This window comes from Chiloscyllium plagiosum, unplaced genomic scaffold (genome assembly GCF_037043375.1).
Source record: "Chiloscyllium plagiosum isolate Xiang-an unplaced genomic scaffold, Cpla_swu_hap1 HiC_scaffold_49, whole genome shotgun sequence".
NCBI classification, from domain to species: domain Eukaryota; kingdom Metazoa; phylum Chordata; class Chondrichthyes; order Orectolobiformes; family Hemiscylliidae; genus Chiloscyllium; species Chiloscyllium plagiosum.
The window spans coordinates 9,183,701-9,201,636 of NW_028270187.1; the positions used below are offsets into that span (position 1 = coordinate 9,183,701).

Below are 17,936 nucleotides of genomic sequence, written 5' to 3' on the forward strand. Positions count from 1 at the left end.
TCTGGAAGAATAAAACAGTAAATCAGTCGATCAAGGCCCAACCCGCAATCTCCCAGCCTGTCAACCATCCAGACACAGTGTCATCGTAGCACGGAATAAAACAAGAAAAATGAAACAAAATTAATACACAATTGGTGCTTGTGGTTAATATTTGTTCATTAGAAAGTAAACCAGAAATCAGGGTCTCTTACAGTGCCCTACTTGAGGAGTTCTCTTTCCCTTACATCTAAATATTCGTACCTTGCTCTGATTTAAAGCAATATTTAAGTCAACAGAAATAAAGCATCTATTATCAAATAGATATAGATGTACAGCACAGAAATAAACTTCTCAATCCAACACATCCATGCTGACAAGTTATTCTATACAAATCTAGTTCCATTTGCCAGCATTTGGCCCATATCCCTCCTATTCATTGACTCATCCAAATACTGTTGTATCAGCCTCCACCACTTCCTCTGGAAGCTCATTCCATACACGCACCATTCTCTGCATGAAAGATTTGACCCTTAGGTCCCTTCTAAATCTTTCCCCTGACACCCTAAACTGATGCCCTTTGGATTTCACCTCCCCCCTACACACACACACACCCTGGGGAAAAGAGCTTTCCTATTTATCCTATCCATGCCCCTCATGATTTTATAAACCCCTATAAGGTCACCCCTCAGCCTCCGCTCCAGGGAAAACAGCACCAGCATATTCAGCCTCTCCCTGTAGGTCAAATCCTCTAACTCTGACAATATCTTGTAAATCTTCTGAATTGAATTGAATTTATTGTCACGTGTACTGAGGCACAGTGAAAAGCTGTTGAGCGAGCAATACAAGCAGATCTCATAGTTATTTAGCACAGATAAGTAAATAATATATAAACATCAGCAAAACAAAAACACAGGTAGAGGCGAATGCTAAGAGTTTGAGTCCATTCAATATTCTAACAACAATAGATTAGAAACTGTCTCGCAACCGACTGGTGCGTGCATTCAGGCTTCTGTACCTTCTCCCCATTGGTAGAGGTTGTAGAAAAGCATTGCCAGGGTGGGATGGATCTTTGAGAATGCTGGTGGCTTTTCTTTGATAGCGGGCCTGGTAGATGCATTTCATAGATGGGAGGTTGGCCTTTGTGATTGTCCAGGCAGAGTTCACCATTCTCTGTAACCGTCTCCGATCTTGGCAAGGGTATTCGCCATCATGTCAAATTTTCTCAGCTTTATTCTTTTCTGAACACTTTCAAGTTTTACAACATCTTTCCTATGTTATAGCAGGGAGACCAGGATCAAATGCACTGACCAATAAAGACAAGCATACCAAACACCACCTTCACTATTTGGTTTACCTGTGACTCCACTTTCAAGGTACTATGACTCTATGGTTGTGAATGATAACATTTATTGGAAATGAGGTGATATGAATTGAGATTGGAGAGAGATAAAAAAATTGTTTAGCGATATTTCACCCTTGCTTTGAAAAGTTCTCTCTGGAAATTGAGATTAATATGTGTCTAATTCAGATCGCTTTGTGACAGTGGAAAGTATATTCTTCAGTCTGACTGCGATAACATACCTGCTGTTTGTTAGAAGGAACTGATCACACTTGGCTTCGTCCCGAGGGGATGTTACATTGTTTTGGTCCTTCAAGTAATTGTCTGGAGGAAGAGAGAAGAGACATCTCCTGCAAATCAACTTTAGGTGAGTTTGACAGTATCAAACCTTTCAATGTAACATTCATTTTATAATCATTAGGCTGTGTTTCTTCCAAGCCAGCAATTCAAACAGAACTGCAGGTCTGACTCAATTTTGGCCAGAGTTGCTCTTTGTCTGGTGATTGTAACAAAATAAATCTATACCAATTCACTGAGAAACAGATACTAACCAACACCACTACAGCTTCACAAATGGGACTACTCAATGCAAGTGCGTGTCTGGATAGGAGAGTTTACTTATCTATCCATACCTGTTAGCTCCTGCTAGATGAATGTGTGAGTACAGTCTTGAACATGTACCTGTTAGTTTCTGGTCTGTGAATATCGGAGTGTAGTTATCAAACTGTACCTGTCAGTATAAGCTGTGCGAATGTATGAATGAATGTAGTTATTAATCTGAGCCTGTCACTCTCTGGTAAATATATTTTGACATTGCAGAGCCTGATAGGGACTACAGATTGATAACTACACTCATGTATTCTCATCACATAAACGGGTATAGATGGATAACTGAACTCATATCCACATAGTAGAAACTGGCAAGGACTGGTTGATAAATACATTTTAAATAAATAGAATCAGTCCCTATGTGTTTCTCTGATGGGGATGTGCGAGTTCTGTTATCAATCTATACCTGTCAGTTTATGTGATGAGAATACATGAGTGTAGTTATCAATCTGTAGACCCTATCAGTCTCTGCTATATTTTGGAGATTGTAGTTATCGACCTGAATCTGTCAGTTTCAGCTGTGAGAACAGGAATGTCACTACCAGTATCTCCCTGCCAGTTTCTGCTGTATGAATATTAAATGCAGTCATCAGTTTGCACCTATCAGTTTCTTCTGTGTGAATGTAGATATTGACCTCTACCCGTCAGTTTTAGCTATATCAATATGTGAGTGCAATTATCAAACAGTACCTGTCAGGTTTTGCTATTTGACTCCAGAATGTCATTGTCAATCTGTTTCTACTGTACTAATACTAATCTGTCCCTGTCAGATTCTTCCCTGTCAATGTGAATACAGATATTGATCAGTACCCATCACATTCTGCTCTGTGAATTTTAATGTATTAATCAAACTGTAGCTGTCAGTTTCAACTATGTGAATGTGGGAATACAGTTATCATTCTCTAACTGTCAATTTCTTCTTTGTCAAAGTGAGAGTGTAATTGTCAATTCTGTACCTTTCAGACTCTGCTGTGTGAATACGCAAGTATAGTTGTCAATTTGTACCGGTCAAGTTTCTACTTGGTGAATATGCTTGTGTAATTGCCAATCCCTGCCATTTTCTGCTATGTGAATGTGTGAGCTGAGTTTTCATCTGTCACTGTCAGTTTCTGCTTTGTGAATGTGAAAGTTTAGTTGTCAACCTTTCCCTGTCAGGCTCTGTAATGTCAGTGTTTGAGTGTATTTATTAATCTTTTCCTCTCAGGTTGTGTGACTGCAGTTATCAGCCTGTACCTCTCAGATTCTGCTACATTTACATGAGTTTAGTTATCCATTTGATTTGATCCGATTTATTATTGTCACATGTACAGAAAGACAATGAAACGTATTGTTTTGTGTGTTTTACAGGCAGGTCAAAGTGCATTAGGGCAATAGCAAATGTGGTTCCCTTGTTCAAGAAGGGAAATAGGGATAACCCGAGTAACTATAGGCCGGTGAGTCTCACTTCTGTTGTGGGCAAAGTCTTAGAGAGAATTGTAAGGGATAGGATTTATGAACATCTGGATAGGAATAATGTGATCAAGGATAGTCAGCATGGTTTTGTGAAGGGCAGGTCGTGCCTCACAAACTATATTGAATTCTTTGAGAAGGTGACTAAGGAGGTAGACGAGGGTAAAGTGGTAGATGTGGTGTATATGGATTTTAGTAAGGCGTTTGATAAGGTTCCCCAGGGTAGGCTACTGCAAAAAATACGGAGGTATGGCATTGAGGGTGAGTTGGAGGTTTGGATTAGGAATTGGCTGGCTGGAAGAAGACAGGGGGGTAGTAGTTGATGGTAAAGGTTCATCTTGGAGTGCAGTTACTAGCGGTGTTCCGCAAGGATGTGTTTGGGATCATTGCTGTTTGTCATTTTAATAAATGACCTGGAGGAGGGGCTAGAAGGTTGGGTGAGCAAGTTTGCGGATGATACGAAAGTCGGTGGAGTTGTTGACAGTGAGAAAGGATGTGTCAGGTTACAGCAGGATATTGATAAGCTGCAGAGCTGGGCAGAAAGGTGGCAAATGTAGTTCAATGCAGGTAAGTGTGAGGTGATTCACTTTGGTAGGAGTAACAAAAAGATGGGGTACTGGCTAATGGTCGGATACTTGGTTATGTGGATGAGCAGAGGGATCTTGGTGTCCATGTACACAGATCTCTGAAAGTTGCCACCCAGGTAAATAGTGCGGTGAAGAAGGCATATGGCGTACTGGCTTTTATTGGTAGAGGAATTGAGTTTCGGAGTCCTGAGGTCATGTTGCAGTTGTATAAGACTCTGGTGCGGCTGCATCTGGAGTATTGTGTGCAGTTTTGGTCGCCATACTATAGGAAGGATGTGGAGGCACTGGAACGGGTGCAGAGGAGGTTTACCAGGATGTTGCCTGGTATGGTAGGAAGATCGTATGAGGAAAGGCTGAGGCACTTGGGGCTGTTTTCATTGGAGAAAAGAAGGTTTAGGGGAGACTTGATAGAGATGTACAAGATGATTAGGGGTTTAGATACGGTTGACCATGAGAACCTTTTTCCACGTATGGAGTCAGCTATTACGAGGGGGCATAGCTTTAAATTAAGGGTGGTAGGTATAGGACAGATGTTAGGGGTAGATTCTTTACTCAGCGAGTCGTGAGTTCATGGAATGCCCTGCCAGTAGCAGTGGTGGACTCTCCCTCTTTATGGGCATTTAAACGGGCATTGGATAGGCATCTGGAGGATAGTGGGCTAGTGTAGATTAGGTGGGCTTGGATCGGCACAACATCGAGGGCCAAAGGGCCTGTACTGCGATGTATTTTTCTATGTTCTATAGAACAGAATCTGGAATAAAGTGTTAAAACTGCAGAGAAGGTGCAAAGAGTGTGATTAACTTTAAAATGTGGAAGGTCCTTTCAAAAGTCTAATCACAGCGGAGAATCGGTTCTTGAATCTGTAGGACGGTGTACTTAACCTTCTGTATTTTCTACCTGACATACGAGGGTGGAGGAGAGCATAACCGGAGTCGGATGGTCTTTGATTATGTTGGTTGCTTTCCTGAGACAGGGGAAGTGTAAATGGAGACTTTGGATGGATGGTTGGTTTCTGTGATGGACTGGGCCGTGTTCACAACTCTCTGTAGTTTGTGGTGGTCTTGGGCAGCACAGTAGCCATACTACACTGTGACACATCCAGATAGGATGTTTTCTATGGTTAATCCATAAAAATTTGGAATAGTCTTTATGGACATGGTGAAATCTGCTTGGTGAATGTATTTGGGAAACTGTCAATCTAAACCTGCCAGTTTCTGCTATGTGAATGGGAGAATTTAGTATTTAACAGTCCCTGTCAGTTTTCCCTTTGTGAATGCTTAGTTAAGTTTAGTTAAGAATCCTTCCCAGTCAGACTCTAAAGTGAATCTGAGTGAATTTATCAATGTTTGCCTAACAGCTTTTCTTCTGTGAACATGTGAATGTAGTTATCGTTTAGATTAGATTACATTAGATTACATTACAGTGTGGAAACAGGCCCTTTGGCCCAACAAGTCCACACCGACCGGTCGAAGCGCAACCCATCCATACCCCTACATTTACCCCTTACCTAACACTACGGGAAATTTAGCATGGCCAATTCACCTGACCTGCACATCTTTGGAATGTGGGAGGAAACCGGAGCACCTAGAGGAAACCCACGCAGACACGGGAAGAACGTGCAAACTCCACAGAGTCAGTTGCCTGAGGCGGGAATTGAACCAGGGTCTCTGGCGCTGTGAGGAAGCAGTGCTAACCACTGTGCCACCGTGCCGCCCAATTGTTGCTGGCAGTTTCTGCTCAGAGTATGAAAATGTAGTTAATCTCTAAACAAAAACCAAAACAACTACAGTTGCTGTAACACAGAAACAGAAATTGCTTGAACAGCTCAGCAGCTCTAACTGCGTTTGTGGACAGAAATCAGAATTAAAATTTCTGAGCCAGTAACCCTTCCTCAGAACTGATAGTAGCGAGGAAAATATTCACTGTTATGCAGAAGATAGGTTGGATGGAAGGGTAGGTCCAAAGAGAGAGAAGAACAGTTGGATAGACAAAGGAGTGGATAACTGTCAGATTGGGAGGGCGAGTCGCTATTAATAGGGACTGTTACTGGCTAACAATTGGTGGTGTAGAATAGCAGAAAATGTGTTAACAAGGCCGGGTGTGTGGGGTTTCAGGTAATGACTTGGGAGAACTCTAGCCTTAAAGTTGTTGAACTCAGTATTGAGTCCAGAAGGCTGTAGAGTTCCCAAGCAGAAAATGAGGTACTATTCTTCTAGCTTGCACTGAGCTTTGCTGGAGTACTGCAGAAAGCCTGAGACAGAGACGTTGGGTCAGGGAACAGGGTGGTGTGTTGAAGTGGCAGGCAACTGGAAGCTCAGGGTCTTTTTCTGGACAGAATGTTGGCGTTCTGCAAAGTGGGCACCCAATCTTTACTCAGTTTCCCCAACATAGACGAGACCACATTGTGTGCATTTTCTTAGCTCCCATCAGTTCTGAGGAATAGTCACTAGACCAAAAATGTTAACTCTGATTACTCTGCACAAATGCTGCCAAGCCTGTGGATTTTCCATCAATTTTTGTTTTGTTATTAATCTCTACCTGTCAGTTTCTGCTCTGTGAATATGTAACTGTCGTTATCAAAGTGTACATGTCAGTTGACATGTACATGAAATTGGGAGCATAATCAGTTTTTGCTTTGTGAATATGAGAGTGTAGTTATCAATCTTTCTCTGAAATTTACTGCCACCTGCAAGTGAGTTATTTACCAATCTGTCCTTGTCAGATTCTGCTCTGTGCATTTGAGAGCGCAGTTGTTAATGTCTATCTGTCAGCTTCTTGTTCATATTTGCGCAAATTCATTTATCATACCGTACCTCTCAGGTTTTGCATTGGGAATGTGTTAGTCTAGATTTCAACCTGTACCTATTGTGTGAGTGAGTGAGAGAGAGATTATAGTTCTCTCCTTTTCGGTTATTACAAAGTGAATATGAGAGAGCAGTTATAAATCCAAGACTGTCAGTTTTGGTGGTGTCCAGATGAGAGTTTAGGACATGATCTTTACATGTCAGTTTCTGCTGTGTGACTGTGAGAGTAATGTTCTCAATGAGTTCCAGTCACTTTCTACTCTTATATATCAAAGTTGCTCAATTCTCTGACAGCCAATAATATTCTAAGAGTCTAATGATGTCCATGAATATATTGTTGATTGTCAGAAAAAAAACTCATTTGGTTCAATAATGTCCTTGAAGGAAGGAATCTGCCATCCTTACCTTGTCTGGCCTACATGTGATTCCAGACCCACAGCAATGTGGTTATCTCATAGGTACTGCATGGGTTGTTTGGATGGGCAATAAATGCTGGCCTAGCCAGTGATGCCCCCATCCCATGAATGAAGTAGAAAAAAAAATTCTCTATGGCTGTGATTCAATCTGTGATGGCAGTTTTTAGTGTTGAGATTGGGCCTTAAACTCTTTGCATTTTGTGACTTATGACACAATCACAGAATTGGTACCACCATTCAGCTCACTGTGTCTGCATTGGGACATTCTATTCTTTATCTGTTTTCCATACTAGTTTCCACGAATTGTTGGGATTCTGAACTTCATCTACTCACTGACAGTGTCTTGAAGTAAATGCCAATTTGAGATTAATTCTGAAGTTATCTGCCTTTGAATACCTATCGTGCCAGTTTTGCTGTGTGCAACAGTGACAAGTAGAGTATATGGATGCCATTCTCTTTCGACATTCAGTTGTGTTTTTTTCAGTCAGGGTGTAGGTTAAACCTGTTCGAGAGTCATTAAAACTGTGATTAAGGAATTAGTGTCGGTTCAATACTTTTCTTTCCCAGGAATTTGAATTTTATTGTATTCAATCTTCGTTTTTTTTTACATTTTGTGTGCGCAGTAGTCTTTGTCAGTTGCTGCTGGGCACTGCAATAATTTAACATCTAATACTAAGAACTTCTGAAGCAATTAATAATTTGGTCAGCCAATTTATAACTGTCCATATCTGGAAGTACTTGTGGGCCTAAATTGCATTTTGTTCCCTTTCACCATCAACTGGCTGAGTGTGAGTGAGTTTTTTGTTGTGCTGTCAATCTGCATTACAGGTGGTACTGGTCTATGTCCAATCGACATTGCCTGTATGTCTCCTTGTGTTTCCAGTTCTGCATGTCAAGATCTGATACACTTTGAGGTGTGTTTAATGCCTTATAAATCAGTCTTTCGTACATTGAGAAAGTGTGGAAACGCTTCTGCATTACTCTGGTTCCCAACCAGAATGCAAGTGTATCTTGTGTGTGTTCATCAGCACCAGGCCGAGAGTGAGAATGGGATTTATTCAATCTCTGATACTAGATATCAACGTGCTCCTTATTATTGGTTATTGTATTTCACAGTGCTTCTGTGTCATCTAAATTGAAACATGTCACCTGTTGTAACTGTTAGAGTACTTCATTGTTCAAACTTCTGCTCCTTGACAGGTATTATCCATTGCCACTGGAGTCAGCTCCTATGAGTGAAAGTGGATGTGTTTGTACAGTCTGGCACTGAAAACACAGATTTTTTGTAAACCTCTATAAAGGCACCCCTCAGCCTCTGGCGCACCAGGGAAAACAGCCCCAGCCTGTTCAACCTCTCCCTATAGCTCAAATCCTCCAACCCTGGCAACATCCTTGTAAACCTTGTCTGAACCCTTTCAAGTTTCAAAACATCTTTCCGATAGGAAGGAGACCAGAATTGGACGCAATATTCCAACAGTGGTCTGACCAACGTCCTGGACAGCCATAACATGACCTCCCAACTCCTGTACTCAATACTCTGACCAATAAAGGAAAACATACCAAACACCTTCTCTATCCTATCTATCTGCGACTCCACTTTCAAGGAACTGTGAACCTGCACTCCAAGGTCTTTTTGTTCACCAACACTCCCTAGGACCTTACCATTAAGTGTACAAGTCCTGCTAAGATTTGCTTTCCCAAAATGCAGTACCTCGCACTTATCTGAATTCAACTCCATCAGCCATTTCTCAGCCCATTGGCCCATCTGATCAAGATCCTGTTGTAATCTGAGGTAACCTTCTTCGCTGTCCACTACACCTCCAATTTTGGTGTCATCTGCAAACTTACTAACTGTACCTCTTACACTCGCATTCAAATAATTTATGTAAATGACAAAAAGTAGAGGACCTAGCACCGATCCTTATGACACAGGCCTCCAGTTTGAAAAACAACCCTCCACCACCACCCTCTGTCTTCTATCTTTGAGCCGGTTCTGTATTAAAATGGCTAGTTCTCCCTGTATTCTGAGATGTAACTTTGCTAACCTGCCTACCATGAGGAACCTTGTCAAACGCCTTACTGAAATCCATATAGATCACATCTACCGCTCTGCCCTCATCAATCCTCTTTGTTACTTCTTCAAAAAACTCAATCAAGCTTGTGAGACATGATTTCCTATGCACAAAGCCATGTTGACTATCCCTAATTAGTCCTTGCCTTTCCAAATACACGTACATCCTGTCCCTCAGGACTCCCTCCAACAACTTGCCACCACAGACATCAGGCTCACGATAGTTCCCACACAGAGGGTGGTACGTGTATGGAATGAGCTACCAGAGGAAGTGCTGGAGGCTGGTACATTTACAACATTTAAAAGATATTTGGATGGGTATATGAATAGGAAGGGTTTGGAGGGATATGGGCCGGGTGCTGGCAGGTGGGACTAGATTGGGTTGGGATATCTGGTTGGCATGGACGAGTTGGACCGAAGGGTCTGTATTCATGCTGTATATCTCAATGACTGTATGGAATGGATAACTTCCACAGCCAATGTTCTTTAGTTTTACTGCCTGCAGGATCCATGGAAAGGTGCACAGGCAACACATTGCAGCAGAAGAGCATCTGTGCTATTCATCAGAATCAAGGAGAGAAAATCAGTGGACCTTTGCAACTCCTATAGTGCAGAGTCTAACTGGGAATTAGAACATAGAACATAGAAGAATACAGCGCAGTACAGGCCCTTTGGCCCTCGATGTTGCGCCGATCCAAGCCCACCTAACCTATACTAACCCACTATCCTCCATATACCTATCCAATGCTAATTGTGGAATGCTATCAATTTTTACATACTTTACGATCAGTATTAAGTAAATCCATTTGTAACTCAGTGAAAGGGCAATGAACAATTCATCAGCATTGTAGCTGACTGACCGCAATGTTCTTTGTGCAGGGAAGAGAATTGGCCAATTCTATTTTATTTACCGATCTGGACAGGATCTGGTGCAAGCCATGAGCAGTACTCTTGTGTAGCTCTATGGTAGGAAGGAGGAAGGAGGAAGGCTAAAGGACTTTTATTTTATCATGCAGTAAAGAATATTTGAACATCAACACTGTTCAACTCTTGTTAAAAAGAAAGAGTGACCGGCTTCACAAACTTGGCAATTTTGGCTTTTCATTTCTTTCTGCACTGCTTTAAATGGTAATTATCTGATTCCATTGACTCCTTGAGAAAACTGTATCTGGATCCCTTGCTTTTCTGTAATATATCAAAAGGAACGTCAAGAGGAATGCAGGGCTCGTCATAGAACTATGAAACAAGTTTTGAAAGACACATGGAATTATAAAGAAAATGTTTCTTGCTGGACTGATTTAAAAAAAAACTCCTGCAAGATGGTGAAATGGAGAATGACATTATGATACAGATGGGGATGACAGCTTCTCTGATGCCATGATATTTATGGAAATGGAATGCCAGTTGACAGGGATTAGAATTGTTAGATTAGTCAATTGTTATGTTGTTATAGATTGTTTTTGATCAGTGCAGACTTAATAATTCTGTGGTGTGGACCTCTTTGACTCGAGATCTGAGTGTAGAAATCAGTTTGATGTAACGTTTTGTGATAGTTGCAGTGTGTATGGATCTTCAGCACCATTAAGTGTTGCAATGTGTATGTCAGGATGATGTCATCAATTTGCAATTCATTGTAAATCAGCCAGTAGCTGTGTGTGAGAGAGAAAGAGAAAGAGGTGTGTGTATATATGTGTCTGAATGAGCAGCAAGGATGCTTTCTCGATCAGGCTTGATGAAGAGGTTAATTTGGAATTTACACAGTTGTCCTGTACAAAGATGACAATTAAACAACTAATCAAAAGATTAATTTTGTCCTGCTCAGTTACTGAATGTCCAACTTTCCTTCTATATCTGCACTGAATATCTACTTCATATGTATTTGTTACAACAATGTAACAGCATGATTGATTTTTTCACATTGATTGTAACTTTAAAAATGCCTTTACTACATATGGATTTAATGCAGCTCATAAATGTATATTTATTATAAGCATATAGTTTAACCTGCTTCTAATCTTATGATAATTGGCTATAAATAATGGAATTTACTGTCACTGAGAACAGAGCGAAATAATGTGGATTTATATTTCATCAGTTGTGTTTGACTCTTGGATTGAATGTGTATTTCTGGAAATTAAGGTCAATGAGTGTCTGACTCAATCAACTCTGACTGTGAAAAGAACCTTTTCCACTCTGATAGTGGTTACATACCTGCTGGTTGTGAGAAGCAGCCGGTCACCCTTGGATTAGTCCATCAAATATTTGACTGGAGAAAGACAAAAGATAGAGCTCCTGTAAATTATTAGCAGCTGAATAAGAAGACATACAGAGTCATAGAGATGTACAACATGGAAACAGACCCTTTGGTACAACCCATCCATGCCGACCAGATATCTCAACCCAATCTAATCCCTCCTGACAGCACCCGGACCATATCTCTCCAAACCGTTCCTATTCATATACCCACCTGCCTGTTAAATGTTGCAATTGCACCTGCCTCCATAACTTCCTCTGGCAGCTCATTCCATACGCTTACCACCCTTTGTGTGAAAAAGTTGCCCCTTAGGTCCCTTTTATATCTTTTCTCTCACCCTAAACCTATGCCTTCTAGGTCTGGACTCCCTGAACCCAGGGAAAAGACTTTGACTATTTACCCCAACCATGCCCCTCATGATTTTGTGAACCTCTATAAGGTCACCTCTCAGCCTCTGACTCTCCAGGGAAAACAGCCCAGCCTGTTCAGCCTCTCCCTATAACTCAAATCCTCCAACCCTGGCAAATTCTTGCAAATCTTTTCTGAACCCTTTCAAGTTTCACAGCATCTTTTTGATTGGAAGGGGACCAGACTTGCACGCAATATTCCAACAGTGGCCTAACCAATGTCTTGTGCAGCCGCAACATGACCTCAACTCCTGTACTGAATATTCTGACCAATAAAGGAAAACATACCAAACACCTTCTTCACTATCCTATCCACCTGCAACTCCACTTGAGGAGCTACGAACTTGCATTCCCAGGTCTCTTTGTTCAGCAACACGCCCTAGGACCTTACCGTGAAGTGTATAAGTCCTGCTAAGATTTGCTTTCCCAAAATGCAGCACCTCGCATTCATCTGAATTAAACTCCACCTGCCAGCCACTTCTCAGCCCACTGTGTGGAACCGAAGAAAATAGGGAAGATACAAAATAAGTATTTTGCATCAGTATTTACTGTGGAAAAGGTAGGGAAATAGATGGTGACATCTTGCAAAATGTCTATATTACAGAGGAGGAAGTGCTAGATGTCTTGAAATGGGTAAAAGTGGATAAATGTCCAGGACCTGATCAGGTGTACCCTAGAACTCTGTGGGAAGCTAGAGAAGTGTTGGCTGGGGCCTCTTACTAAGAAATTTGTATCATCGATAGTCACAGGTGAAGTGCCAGAAGACTGGCGGTTGGCTAACGTGGTGCCACTGTTTGAGAAGGGTGGTAAGGACAAGCCAGGGAACCTGTTGTCGGTGGTGGGCAAGTTGTTGGAGGGAATCCTGAGGGATAAGATGGATATGTATTTGGAAAGGCAAGGACTGATTAGAGATAGTCAACATGGCTTTGTGCATGGGAAATCATGTCTCGCAAACTTGATTGAGTTTTTTGAGGAAGTAACAAAGAGGATTGATGAGGGCAGAGCGGTAGCATGGACTCCAGTAAGGCATTCGACAAGGTTCCACATGGGAGACTGATTAGCAAGGTTCGATCTCACTGAATACAGGGAGAACTAGCCATTTGAATACAGAACTGGTTCAAAGGTAGAAGACAGAGGGTGATGGTGGAAGGTTGTTTTTCTGACTGGAGGCCTGTGACCAGTGGAATGCCACAAGGATCGATGCTGGGTCCTCTACTTTTTGTCATTTACATAAATGATTTGGATGCGAGCATAACAGGTACAGTTAGTAAGTTTGCAGATGAAACTAAAATTGGAGGTGTAGTGAACAGCGAAGAGGGTTACCTCAGATTACAACAGGATCTTGAACATTTCCCATCAACATTTCCTCTGTTGTCTTTCAGCTAGCCAATTTCTGATTGAAACCACTAAATCACCCTAAATCCCATGCCTCTGTATTTTGTGCACTAGCCTACCATGGGTAACCTTAGCAAACACCTTATCAAAAGCCACATACACCACATCAACGGCTTTCCCCTCATCCACCCGTATGGTCACCTTCTCAAGGAACTCAATAAGGTTTCTGAGGCACAACTTACCTTCACAAAACCGTGTTGACTATCACTAATCAACTTATTCCTTTTGAGATAATTATAAATCCTATCTCTTCTAGCCTTTTCCAACACTTTGCTCGCAACCAAAGTAAGGCTCACTGGTCTGTAATTACCAGGGTGGTCTCTACTCTCCTTGAACAAGGGAACATTTGCTATCTCCAGTCTTCTGGTGCTATTTTTGTAGACACTGACGACATAAAGATCAAAGTCAAAGTCTCAGCAATCTCTTCCGTGGCTTCCAAGAGAATCCTATGATGAATCCCATCTGGCCCAAGATATTTATCTATTTTCACACTTTCCAAAATTTCTAGTACCTCCTCCTTATGAAACTGGATTCCAACTTGTCTTGTAACTGTTTCTCAGCATTCTCCTTGACAAAATTGTCTTTATCCAGTGTGAATACTGACAAAAAAATGATTATTTAGCGTTTCCCTTATTTCCTCTGACTCCACACAAAACTCCCACTACTGTTCTTAATTGGCCCTAAACTGACTCGTGATTCTTTTATCCCTTATATGCCTGTACAAGTCTTTAGGGCTTTCCCTGATCCTATCCACCAACAGCTTCTCAGGCCCCCTCCTCACTCGTCTTAGCTCTCTTTTTAGGTCTTTTCTCGTTACCTTGTAACACTCAATTATCCTAACTGAGCCTTCACTTCTCATCGAACATAAGCCGCCTTTTTTCCTCTTGACAAGCCATTCAACTTCCTTAATAAACCAAGGTTGATGCGCTCAACAACTTCATCCCTGCCTGACAGTTACATACTTATCAAGGACACAGAGTAGCTGTTCCTTGAAGAAGCTCCACATTTCTATTGTGCCCATCCCTTGCAGTTTCCTTCCCCATGCTATGCATCCTAAATCTTGTCTAATCACATTGTAAGTGACTTTCCCCCAGCTGTAGCTCTTGCCCTCCGGTGTATACATATCCCTTTCCATCACTAAACATAACCGAATTGTGATCACTACCACCACCAAAGTGCTCAGCTACCTCCAAATCTAACACCTGGCCAGGTTCATTACCCAGTACCAAATCCAATGTGGCTTTGCCCCCTGTTGACCTGTCTACATACTGTGTCAGAAGACCCTTTTGCACACAATGGATAAAAACTAACCCATCTAAAGTACTTGAACGATAGTGTTCCCAGTCAATATTTGGGAAATTGAAGTCCTCCATAACAACTACTGTTACTGTTGCTCTTATTGAGAATTATCTTTGCTATCCTTTCCTCTAAATCTCTGAAACTAATGAGAGGCCTGTAGATAACTGCCAGTGTGACGTCTCCTTTCCTGTTTCTAATCTCAACCCATACTACCTCAATTGACGAATCCTCAAATGTCGTTTCTTCAGTCGCAATACTGTCCTTGACTAACAATGCCACACCCCCATCTCTTTTGCCATTTTCTCTGATCTTATTGAAACATCTAAATCACAGAACCTGCAACAACCATTCCTGTCCCTGCTCCACCCATGCCTCTGAAATGGCCACAACATCGAAATCTCAGGTACCTACCCATGCTGCAAGCTCACCGACCTTATTCCGGATGCTCCTGGCATTGAAATAGACACACTTCAAACCAACTACTGGCCTGAGAGTGCCCTCTTGAAACCCTTAAACCTTATATTCGGTCTCCTTACTCTCAACTTCCTCTATAATTGAACTACAATTTAGGCTCACATCCCCCTGATGAATTATTTTAAATCCATCCCAAGAGCATTAGCAAATTTCCCCTCCCAGGATATTGTTACCCCGTGGTTCAAGTGACCTATAAACCCCATTTCAAGCATCCTGTTTGAAGAGGTCCCACCTAGCCCAGAAAGAGCTCCAGTTATCCAAAACCCTCCCTCCTGCACTATTCCTCTTGTTAAAGTACAGATTTGAGACCGCCCAGGAATTCCTTATGAACTCAACTGTTTAGCCTCCCTTATGGTTCGTACCAGAGATCATACTCTTTGGTGGTCTGGAATAAAAAAATGCCTCTTACAGACAGTTTAGTTTAATTTTAATCATCCCCTTCATTTACTAATACCATCACTGTTACATAATATTGACACCTATAAGTCAGGCTAAATGGATTTTGGCCAGCAACTCCGTCCTACTATCAAAAACAGACTACTTTTATACACAGATTTACAAAGGTGTTACTGTCACAAACACAAAAAATAACAAAAGCTCTGCATATAGTGAACTAGACAGATAATAGCAAAGGGCAATAATTTGGGAGATCAGTTAATTGATACAGAATTTCATTCTGAGGTCAGAATTAAACATTGTGAAATTAATTTCACAAAAGGAACAGCTGAGAATGTTATCATTCAGTGTCTTGTTTATACAGATTCGCTCCTACCATGCCATTTTCTAGTATGCAGAAAATGTGTTCCATAATTAAAAATTACATTTTAGTCTCAATAATTAAGGACAACATTTAAGGCTATAAACTTTCTCACTCTTTCTCCCTCTTCCTTGCCTTGCTCGCACGTGGCATGGGCAACAAACCAGAGATAACAACTCTGTTTGTCCTAGCTCTAAGTTTCCATCCTAGTTCTTTGAATTTCTGCCTTAAATCCCCATCTCTCTTCCTACCAAAGTTGTTGGTGCCTATGTGGACTGCTCCACCTCACCCGCAAAGATCCCAAAAACAAGATCGGAGACATCACGAACCCTCGCACCTGGGAGGCAACACACCAACCGTGAGTCTCTCTCGTTCCCACAGAACCTCCTGTCTGTCCCCCAACTATGGAGTCCCCAGTGATTAATGCTCTGCTTCTCTTCCCACTTCCCTATGGAAGAACAGGGACAGGGACCTGTACCCCATTGCTTACCCCCAGTAAGTCGTTCCCCCAACAGTATTTCAGTTCTAAAAGGACGCCCCTTCACGCTGAAGCTGGGCCATTGGGTCCTAGTCTGTCCTACTTGTCGAAACATCTTCATGTCCACTCTATCTGGGCCTCTCAATAATCTGCAAATTTCAATCAGATTCTCCCGCACCTTTCTAAACTCCATCGATTTAAGTACCAGAGTCCTCCACCTCTCCTCATATGATAAGTTCTTTATCCCTGGGATCTTTCTTGTAAACCCCCTCTGGACTCCTTCCAAGTTCAGCACATCCTTCCTTAGATGGGGGCCAAAAACTGCTCACAATGTTCCAAATGTAGTCTGACCAGAGCCTTATACAGCCTCAGCAGTACATCCATGCTCTTGTATTCTAACCCTCTCGAAATGAATGCAAACATTACATTTGCCTTCCTCACCGCCAACTGAACCTGCCTGTTAACCTGAAGAGAATCCTGAACTCGGACTCCCAAGTCCCTTTGGGCTTCAGATTTCTGAAACCTTTCCCCATTTAGGAAACAGTCTCCGCCTCTATTCTTCTAATCCCATTGCATACCCTCCCACACTGACATCCATCTACCAACCGAACCTTAATAGGATCCTGAACTCGGACTCACCCCCGAGGACCTTGTTTGTGCTTCAGGCCTGGCAGCATCTGTCCAGAGACAGACAGAGAGAAAGCGGAGTCAACGTTTCGAGTCCGGGGCAGCCGTCCTTCGGGAGAGTGGCCTTTGGTCTTGATGTGCCGCCGCACAATTTCTTGTTCACTCCCACCTCTCTGTGAGTGTATTTGTCATTATTATTGAGTTTGGCGAGTCCCGGAGCCGGCCCTGTTGTTTCTCTCTCCTGAAAGGGTTGTCCCTTTAAAGAGCCTTTCCCCTGAAGCAGCTGCTAACGGTCACTTGGGGCACGAGGCGGCCGTTAACCGCCATCTCGCGCGGGGCCTGAAGCTAAAATGGCGCCGGGGCCACGCGGGAAGGAAAAGCGCCGAGGGAGAGCGGACTGCGTCAACATGTCCCGTTCCCGAGGGTCAGGATGGTGGTTATTGGGGGGTGGAGGGGAACAGGAGAAATTCCCCACAGTGAGGCATCTTGTACTTCTCACTTTATGTATTTGTGTCTCTATCTCTCTCTGTTTGCCTGTCTATGACTTGCTTTAACTGTCGATTAATCTCGACGCTGTGATTTTGTCCCTCTTTTTGACTCTGTTTCACTATGTTTCTTTAAAACTCTATGTCCCTCTGTATGTCTAAGTCTCTCTCTGTTTCTCCCTGCCCCTCTGTCTCTCTTTGACTCAGTGACTCTAACTCTCTCTGACTGTATGGTGGGAGTCCTGTTTGTTGCTGAACACAACAACAACTCCTGCCTTAGAAAGTGCCTAACCGTTTGGTTTAATCACAGCATCCTTATGTCAGGCCTAGAGCTGACTGCCCACCTGGGAATGAGGTAGTGGAGGGAGATAGTACCTTGTTAAACTGCTCTGTTCGACCCCCAATTGAATATATATTCTGTAAGGATGGTGAAGAGATTTAGTGGGAATACTCCAACCACTGCAGAACCGTACACACAATCATCAACACTGTTTCTAACCAGCAGG

At 42.3% G+C, this 17,936-nt stretch overlaps 1 protein-coding gene and 1 long non-coding RNA gene across 2 annotated transcripts in view; one reads left to right on the forward strand and one right to left on the reverse strand.

Moving 5' to 3' along the window:
• LOC122547020 (uncharacterized) overlaps positions 1-17,936 on the reverse strand; it is a 73,314-nt gene that overhangs the window by 7,109 nt on the left and 48,269 nt on the right. The window contains exons 6-7 of the long non-coding RNA XR_015755191.1: positions 11,466-11,520; positions 1,561-1,642 (exon numbers count right to left, since the gene is read on the reverse strand). This is a non-coding gene — a long non-coding RNA (uncharacterized LOC122547020). The remainder of the gene's footprint in view (positions 1-1,560; positions 1,643-11,465; positions 11,521-17,936) is intronic.
• LOC148135488 (uncharacterized) overlaps positions 1,610-17,936 on the forward strand; it is a 63,376-nt gene continuing 47,049 nt past the window's right edge. The window contains exon 1 of the mRNA XM_087984780.1: positions 1,610-1,685. Within this exon, the coding sequence (XP_087840906.1) occupies positions 1,610-1,685 (76 nt within the window). The remainder of the gene's footprint in view (positions 1,686-17,936) is intronic.